Source organism: Paramisgurnus dabryanus, chromosome 8, assembly GCF_030506205.2.
Source record: "Paramisgurnus dabryanus chromosome 8, PD_genome_1.1, whole genome shotgun sequence".
In the NCBI taxonomy this organism is placed as follows: Eukaryota; Metazoa; Chordata; class Actinopteri; order Cypriniformes; family Cobitidae; genus Paramisgurnus; species Paramisgurnus dabryanus.
In genome coordinates this window covers 19,243,661-19,253,478 of record NC_133344.1, presented here as the reverse complement: position 1 = coordinate 19,253,478, position 9,818 = coordinate 19,243,661, and the positions used below count along the sequence as shown (strand labels likewise).

Below are 9,818 nucleotides of genomic sequence, written 5' to 3'. Positions count from 1 at the left end.
ATTATCTTTTCTAATATCATGGGGAAGGAACTGCAGTGATTATCCTGGGGTTTTACGTCATGCAATTTTGCATGTTCTCTGATATAAATGATGTTGTCTGGTGATAACTAACTATAACCACTTATGGTTCCTCTTAAAAGATGTATATTAGCCCTCCTCTATGTTCTTTAACCAGCTAGTCACTGGCTTAAGGAAACTGGTGGATATAGAATCAAAATTCATTTTGCACTTGAAAATGTTCAGAAATGTTAAATAATCTAATGTGTTGATATTGTATCCTTTACATTGTGTACATACAGAGCTTTCAATTGGTGCTAACTTTAATTGATTGTGTCAATGGGAAACATCACTTTTATAAAAGATTTTGTCATTTCTGGCTTTCCAGGACTGCATCCTCAATATTATGGCATTGTGTCTGCAGTCTTTTTATTTGTTTATGTGTGTACACTGATGGGAAATGCTGTTTTTATTACATTATTTTTATTATCTAAAAGCCTTCAGAAGCCTGTGTATTACTGCATTGTAAATCTTGCTGTGTGTGATGTACTCTTCAGCACCACTGCATTACCAAAGATAATCAGCAAGTATTGGTTTGAAGATGGATCCATTTCATTTTTGGGCTGCTTTCTTCAAATGTTTTTTGTGCATTATTTTGGTGCCGTCACTGCACGTCTGTTGTCAGTTATGGCTATAGATCGCTATGTAGCCATATGTTTACCACTTCGATATCACAGCATTATGATGGACAGAAATGTTTTCATTTTAATTTTTGGCTCTTGGATTTTGGGTCTGGTGGACCCACTGATGATAATCATAAGAGCTTACCCGCTTCCTTATTGTGAAGGAAACACTATTGTACATTGTTACTGTGAACATGTTGCCATTACAACACTGGCATGTGCTGACAGAGAAGAGTATGGTTATCCTGCTTTTATTTATGGAATGGTAGTGCTGCTGGGTTCACTTTTTATTATTGTTTTCTCTTACTGTTCTATCATTGTGGCCGTTCTGCGTATATCGAGCCCTCAAGGAAGACTAAAAACTTTGTCCACCTGCAGTCCTCAGCTCATCATTATTACTCTGTTTTTCTTACCCAGATGTTTTAATTATTTGTCTAGCAATATTAACATAAAGTTCAGTACTGATTTGCGATTGGTCATTATAATGATGTATAGCCTCTTGCCACCAATGATTAACCCATTTATTTACTGTTTAAGAACAGATGAGGTGAGACAAGTCTTTCTGGCAAAATTGCAAAGGACAAAAATAGTTAAATTAAGGAGGCCATGATCCATATGTCTGGAGTTTATATCATGACAGGACAGGGAAACACCTCAGACAGTTGTTCAGTGTCTGAAATGATGTGTTTGTTAATGTGTACAGTATACAGTTTTGTACAGTATATGTTTTTTTTACTTAATAACAGTTTAATCAACATCAGCACACACATTCAGTGTGAGTCCTGTACATGTGAGCACCAATGTAAATGTAACTTTTAGTTGCTTGTCTACTCAGTATGTTAGGGTACCTTTTAAAAAATTGATCTGAAGAAATGAATCTAATTGCTGATGTATTTTAGTTGTATTCTGGACGTGTTAAGGACATCTGCTGGTTATATTTTAGTAAGAACTGCATATTTACATGTTCAATGACATGTACTGTAATCAATCGCAAACGTTTTTTTTTCATAGGAAATCTACAATGTATAATAATGCCAATAAAGAAATGAATTGTGCAAGGAGTAACAATATTATCTGACAATATTGTTATTGTCAGATAATGTGGACACTAATATTGTAGTTACAGTCAATGCTATGGTTATCATTAAAATGTAAAGTGTGAATGGGCCTAAAGACATGGTGTACCACTAAAGAAAAAAAAAACACATTGGCCAAACAAGCACTATAAGAGATGTAATGTGGGTCAGACAAAAAAGTCTTCATCATGTTAGGAATCAATCTGGCACAATAATGTAACAAACAAGGTTACAAACAAGGTAAAAATGGCTAAAAAAAATTTATTACATGCCAATGTATTATTACAACTGGCCCATGGTAACAAAAAAATGGTTTATCAGAATGAAAGCTGGTTAATCAATGATGATGTGAATGCCACAATAACAGCATTTAATGTCCATATTGCTGTAAAAACAGTATGTCTGCATATATCTAACTGGCAGACAAATTGTAACAAAGCATACATGTCAGGACAAAAATAAGTGATCTCCTGAGAGTTTCCAGACAGCACCATGATGTCACTCATTATCATTGTGGAAAAGAACTGCAGTGTTTTTTCCGGGAACGGCACCCTCCTCCCAAGCCAAGCACTGCCAAGGCTGAAGTGATGAAGCTTGCCAAGGATGAGCCCATGTTACATTGCTGAACCAGTCCACTGGTTCATCCAGCGTCCCTCAGCGCCCCAGTCCATTGCCAGCAGAGGTTCCGATGGAGACGAGCGGCCCGTGTTCTAAGGTGTTCTCACCCGTTGCCGGGCCTCCACCGGAGACGATGTCCACTGATACATTGGAGAGGGATGGTCAACCTCGAACACCTTTCCGGATGTGCTTCCTCCTTCAGGTAGGGTTGCAGAGCCCATGTTCGACCCTAAGATGGCAGCCATGCTCATTTGGGTGATGGTTGGCTTGGAGTGGACTCAACCTCCCCCACCCAAACCATCCAGCCTCGACGACTCCATTTTCCACCCCGAACCGGCCATATCAGCCTTCACCACTCACCTATCTCGACCGTGGAGCCGCCAGGGGGTATACTGGTATCCCGTCAGTGGAGCGGCCGGTCACGATGCAGTTGTGTCTGGCCGATATCGCTTCCTCCTGGTGGGATCAGCCTACTCTCCCCTCACAGGCTTGTAAGCAGTAATCCGGTCCAATGCCGGCTGCTTACTGGGCTTGTGGGGAGGCAGCTTCAGCCCTGCATGCTATGGCATTGCTGCAGGTCCACCAGGCCAAGGCTTTGAGGGATCTGCACGAGTGAGGGCACGAGTCGGCGTCCTTTACTAAACTCTGTGCCATCGGTCGTGCTAGTGCACTTTGGTGGTCCAGGAGTGCCATCTCTGGTTGTGCCTGGTGAACATGAAGGACACCGACAAACACCAGCTCCTGAATGCTCCGGTTTCCCATGCCGGCCTGTTTGGCGAGATGGTCGAGGAGTTCTCCCAGCAGTTCTTCGCGGCCCAGAAGCAGTCTAAGAGACAGGCTTACACCCTTAAATGGATCCTGTTTGTCGACTGGTGTTCTTCTCAACGAGAAAACCCCAGAGAATGCCTGATTAGCATCATGCTTTCATATCTCCAGCATTATTTGGAGAGGAGGCTGTCACCATCTACTATTAAAGTCGATATTGCTGTAATATCCGCTCACTACCATAAATGGCAAAACTGTGGGTCAGCACGACCTGATCATTAGATTTCTCAGAGGCACTCACAGATTAAATCCTTTGCGCCCTCCCTCTATTCCTCCTTGAGATCTGTCCTTGGTGCTGAAAGCTCTCCAGGATGCCCCCTGCGAGCCTCTGCATACTGTGAGTATCGAATATCTCACAATTGAAACTCTAACACTCCTCGCATTGGCTTCTGTTAAGCAAGACATGCCTTGCTCGTTTAATTTACGTGCTCACTCTACACATAGTGTGGCATCATCTTCAGCATTGGCTCGCGGTTCCTCGCTAACAGACATTTGCTGCGGGCTAGGCAACACCTAATACGTTCACTAGATTCTATAGGGTTTGTATCGAGCCGGTCTCCTCTCGGGTTCTTTCTTCAAACCAGAGAGAACGTGGAAGGGCGGCTTGTATGTTGGTTTGCAGCCTCTGTTTTGGTGCTACATGATTGCACCATTGTGGAAGGCCATTGATACCAAAACGTCACAAAAACGTTTTTTTTTACTCCTTGATAGCTGATGTTGTGAAGCATTGGCTGTCAGCCTATTACTAAATGTATTCTCTGTAAACCTGTGTTAGGCTAGGCGCCCACACTGTGTCTGCTAAGGGAAAATCCTCCATATTTTCCCTTAGCAAAGTCTCCTCTACATGCGTTTTGTGATGTTTAACGTCATGCAATTTTAATGTGTTCTGATATAAATAATGTTGTCTGGTGATAACTAACCATAACCATTTTTACAGGAACACTGTGTGTGTACAGAATTTTTTAACTTGGCAGACACTTTTATCCAAATAGACTAAAAGTAGCTCAATTTGACCCAAACATAATAGGAGGGTTAAAACATCACTTTGATGTTGCACATGCATTTATTTTGATAACTCGAATTCAAGGTGTCAGGTGTCTTTGTCACTTCCACCTAGTTCTTACAAGGTAGCAAAATCTTATAAATTTGTACAAATTACTACAAATTGAAGTTAAATGGACTTAAATTATTACAACTTTATTTTTATAGAAACTTCTAAGGTTGAAATAACTTATTAATTTAAGTTTATTTAAGTGCAACAAGGATATTTTACAGTGTATTAATATAAATTAGCCACTTCATAAAATCTGTACTAGTTGCCGTACGATTGTGTTGGATCTGCACGTATATGATTGACTTGTTTCTACTGCCCTGTCTAAAGTCATAAAGAAAGGGTTTCATGTTGCGCCCTACATATTTGGTAGCATGCATTGTGTGATGCATAAAAAGAATCATGCTAAAAGGCCTATGGATGTAAAAGACTTTCTATCTAATTTGTTATTTTGCATATTGATTTTTTTTATGTAGGCCTACTCATTGCTTTGATCTTGCTGGCTACTATTTTTAAACAAATGTTAAAAGTAATTTTTTTAAGGCAAAGACTGTGTGTGGCCATCTCTGTTTGCTTGTAATTAAAAATGATGTACAACAAAGAATGCATCCTTCATATAGGTCATTTAATTTCAAATGATTTAAAAACAAACAGCACGGTCATTTTTCAAATGATCTTTAATATTTAGTGTTTTTTCTTCAAAAGTATTTTGAAAACTTCAAAATGTAATTGATAGGATTTAACAAGATTTTACCATTACTCTCCCAACCTTTAATGACATTACAACATTTAATTACATATATTCATTACATAAATTTATACAATTCATTCTGTTTTAAAACAAAAATGTTACAAATTTACAAGGTTACAAGTTTTACAATCTGTTTGAAATCCCTTAACTTGGTAAAGACCTGTTTTTAAACACTTTTCGAATTAAAAGTTTTATTTCAGCTGTGTTTAAAACATAAATTATGGGATTTAACATTGGCGGAGTCGCATATGCTAGAGATACGCTGATGATTCTTGCATTGGGGGAGAGATAAGTTGTTAATGCCAATAGATAAATGCAAATAATGGGAAGAAATAGTGAAGTTACCAACAGCAGGTGAGAAACACAGGTCTTCAAAGCTTTCAAACGTCCTTCCCAAGTTGTGATTTTACTCAAGGCAAGAAAAATGCCTAGATATGATAGCAAGATAAGAATCAACGGTGCTATAAGGTATAAACCTGTGTTAAGTTTTCCTAAAAATGAGTTAAAGCTATTGTCATTACAAGCCAACCTATACACTGGTCCGTGATCACAAAAAAAACTTTGTATTACATTAGATTTACACAATGAAAGTCGGCTGATAAAATACACAGACAGGGCCATCAGAAATGCATTAAATGCCCATACTGCTGAACATATTAAAGACATGACAGTATTTGTCACAATATTGTGATATCTGAGTGGCAGGCAAATTGCAACAAACCGATCATATGCCAAAACAACAAGTGTTGAACATTGCGTTGTACTAAAGAAGAAAACAAAAAACATGTTTGCCAAACAAGCATTGTAGGAGATGTACTGTGACTCAAAAACAAACGTCCTCATCATGTTAGGAATCAAAGCATTAGTTTCACCAAAGTCAGCCAAAGCCAAATTAAACACACCAATGTACTTTGGGCTGTGCAGACTCCTGTCAAAGGCTATAATGAGAAGAACTGTACAGTTCCCAATTACAGCAATAATGTAAGTGCAAAATAAGAAAATATAATAATAGCGGCTGTATGGTACACCTGTAAGTCCAGTGATGAAAAAGTATTCAGGACGCACAATTGAGACATTCATATTGAACAAACTGGTATCATTGGCATTCATATTAGTTTTGCAGTTGTTCCAGTTGTTCTTCTGCCAGAGCCGATGATAGAAATTACAAGAATACTTTAAAATATACAGAAAGAAATGCATAAAAATGTTATTTCACACAAACAAAAACAAATTCTAAAATAAACCTTTAGGTAAATTACTTTCTAAACTCCATAATATTTGAAACACAGACCTGAACAAATATACTACTGTAAACATAAATATTAAGAAAGCCTGAGTGACCAGTGAAAGTTTGACAATAAGCTTCTACTCAGCTGTGAATAAAAGCTCTTATTCCCTCATAGCAAAGATCACTGGATATGTTTGTCACTGAATCCAAATATATATCCATTGATACGACCCTAGCGAGAGCATTCTGACAACACAATGATGTAATACTAAATGCTTTAACCAATAGTTTGCATAAACAGTTTGAGTTGACAAATGCTGCATCTCAATTATGAAAGGTCTCGAAATATCCGCAATAAATCATATTACCAAAAATCATGTCATGTCATGAAATTGGGTGAAATTAGGTGCACTGTATAGTTTAAAAACAATTATTTTTGTACTGTGGGCACACCCAAAAATGCGTGTTAAGAACAGAAAATTACTGTTAAAAAACTAGTATAAAAACAGCAAATTATAAAGTCATTTATGCTTTGAGAACAAGAAGCATTGAGTTTCTTCCTTAATATATACAGTATATATATATATATATATATATATATATATATATATATATATATATATATATATATATATATATATATATATATATATATATTAAAAGCTGTACATCACCTGTCAACTTTGTTCTCATGCTGACTTTCAACATTTACTTAGATAAATCAGTCAAATCATAAATTAATACATTTGGCATAAAAAAAATAGATAAAACCATATTAAATTATGCTTTTCTGGAAACAATTAAGGAATTACACTATTTCCCCCTAAATGTACATTTAAAAAATATCAATACTATACAAAGTACAGGACAAATACTGAAATATGTTATTGAAAAATAAGTTGTTGTTTTTTTAATTACTAAAAAAGCACTTAATCTTTTCAAAGACAGAGACTGAGTAGTAGTACAACAGTTGGGGATTAACAGCTGGGTTTAAGTGCATGTACCATTTTATTTCTTAATGTACATTACTGTAAAGAGGCAAACATTTCCAGAGAAGATTAGAGGTCATACCAACAAGTTCATGTCAAAATGAATCCTTGAATTGGACATTTAAATATAATAGATAAGGAAATAATATTAGTATATTTTGTCCAGCACTTACTTAATTTCAGCCAGTAGATGGCAGTAAAAGAATATTGTACCACTAATGGAGTCTAAATTTCATGGTGAAATAACATAATGTAAATCTTGTGACATTTTTAATAATAAAAGTAATTTAACATGCCTTAAATATTAGTCTTTTCACACTTTGTTTCATTTTGGGCTTAAAAAGTTGTGGAGCAACATAGGAACTTAATCTCCTGACAAAAGCAAGTTGCATATCGTCGCTGCCCGATGAAACTCACGTATGTCCAAAACGGTTACCTTTCAGGAAGTGAAAAAAAACACCTTATTTCAAAAGCAGTTGAATGTAGCATTGTCTTACTTGGTACGGCATCTTTACATGTAACCATATTCTTGCCAGTGTAATGATATAATCCACATTTGACCAAAATTGACTTTTAATGGAGATACGTGGATATTTTACAGTAACGGTGGTCGATACGCGTTCTTCCGATCATTAATTAGAATGGCCAAGTCGCGTTTCTTATTGACAGATGAATTCGCTCAGTTTATTAAATAGCCTACGCAGGGGCGGCGTTTGCGTATGGCAGACCCAAGCATTCAGACAAAACACCAGAAATCAACAGGCTATAATGAAGCTCATTAAAAATAATGTTAAATATTTTCAGTAGAACATATCTGAACATTGGTATATCACTAATATGGATAATTTACGCGTATGCTCGACTTCATGCTATAATACAGAAACCGACATGTGGATGACATCAACGTGCCGCGAGAGCGGTTTAAAAGCAAACTCTTCCGATGATTTCTCGCCTCACCCTTGCGGTACTTTGATGTCATCAACTTGTCGTTCTTGCAGCGCAGCTTGAATTGTGCAGGAGGTTTCATGATGACCGCTGTTGTTAATCTTTATTTTCGCAAGTAAACTCCTTTTTTTGTTTTAACATTCAAACAGACTCAAATTCTCCCCCACACTCGCGCAATGCATATTGCATACATTATTCAAGAAGTAAAATGATTTGTTATCTGTGGATAAATAAACATGTTCTCTTACACTGGGAAATTGTATCGCAGTCGAAGTGAATTGTATTAATTATTTGCGCGCGTTTTTGAATATGGCGACTTGTGGAATAAAAACTGCACGACGACAAAAGGTAAGGCTTGTTTTTGTATTTAGCCCTGTTTTACTAAGAGTTTTATTTAGTGTTTTAGTCTTAGTTGGTTAGCTGGCTGGGTTAACTACGTGTGCTCTATCACATCATTAAACGTCTTTATTGTGTTTTTATAAGTGTTTTTGGCGGCTGTCATGACAAGATTTGTGAAGGGATGTTACAGTATGTTTTGATATTATCTTGTTTTAGTTTATCTGTTGCTGGAGTTGCACTTAGTTAAGAATGACAACATTTGAAAAGCATTTTAAACAACCATGATTTCTATTTTTGTTTTTCATTTGTATTGCTTCCGTATTGTTGTCAGTGAGTGTACATCCGTGCAATCATATGATTTTGTACAGGTTGGTGGAGTATGTACACATATGGATATAATGTGGTTTCATAGATTCGTTATTTGAATGGCCTTCTTGTACGAAGAATTTTTGCCATACCCTAGGTTTTCGTGAAACGCCGCCACTGAGCCTACGTCTTAGTTTATTAAATACGCTAGGTTTATTTAATATTAATTATAAATTTATTAAATGTCTCTTGCAAACTATGAAGGGACAATAAATCAATACACTGACATGGTAATGCTAGACAGCAGGGGCGTCAGTTTGTGTTGAAAAGTGGTGGGGACAAAAGATCAGACAAAAAAACATTACTGCAGGATGGGAAAAATATTGAATAATGGCGCATCAAAAATGGACATAGCGTAGGCCAGTCAACAACAAGAAAATACTCAGCATAAAACCCTCAACAATGTTGACTGCACACATGTAACAGTCCCTGCAACACCAGCTCAACCGAACAGTGCCAAAGCACCATACCGTAGTAGAAAACAGCAGCACGTTTAGTCAATGATTACATTGAATTTCATTTCATATGTAAAAGAAACACACCGTAAGCATACAACGCAACATATGTGACCCTGGACCACAAAACCACACTGTTAACGATTTCCCTGTATTTTTACAGTACGGTACTGGCAGCACGGTTGCCTGTAAGTTACTGTATTTTGGTTTTACAGAACTGTACTGTAATACCATTTACAGTACACAATCTAGTATTGTATAGTTACAAAGCAGTACTGTACTGTAATTTTACAATATTTTATTATAGTAGTCTATTTTTACAGTAATTTACTGTAATGTCTATATTGACCCATAAATACTATTTATTACTTATTAAAATTAATACAATAATATTATATAAAATAGCTAGAGATTTAGGTTTAAATCTATAGTTATTAATATGGTAAAAATGCTAAATTAAAACATAATGAATTAAAAGGCAATCCAAGCAATGTT

At 36.5% G+C, this 9,818-nt stretch overlaps 2 protein-coding genes across 2 annotated transcripts; one reads left to right on the top strand and one right to left on the bottom strand.

Annotated features, from left to right (window-relative positions):
* Positions 1-336: 336 nt before the first annotated feature.
* LOC135770218 (olfactory receptor 4B13-like) lies at positions 337-1,290 on the top strand. Its single transcript, XM_065279952.1, has one exon. The coding sequence runs from the start codon at positions 337-339 to the stop codon at positions 1,288-1,290; it is 954 nt and encodes a 317-aa protein (XP_065136024.1).
* A 3,855-nt stretch (positions 1,291-5,145) lies between these two features.
* On the bottom strand, positions 5,146-6,111 carry LOC135770399 (olfactory receptor 52K1-like). Its single transcript, XM_065280097.1, has one exon. The coding sequence runs from the start codon at positions 6,109-6,111 to the stop codon at positions 5,146-5,148; it is 966 nt and encodes a 321-aa protein (XP_065136169.1).
* Between the last annotated feature and the right edge of the window lie 3,707 nt (positions 6,112-9,818).

Coding starts and splice junctions, on each gene's coding strand:
- LOC135770218 (XM_065279952.1), top strand. CDS start 337: ATGGGAAACATCACTTTTATAAAAGATTTTGTCATTTCTGGCTTTCCA.
- LOC135770399 (XM_065280097.1), bottom strand. CDS start 6,111: ATGAATGCCAATGATACCAGTTTGTTCAATATGAATGTCTCAATTGTG.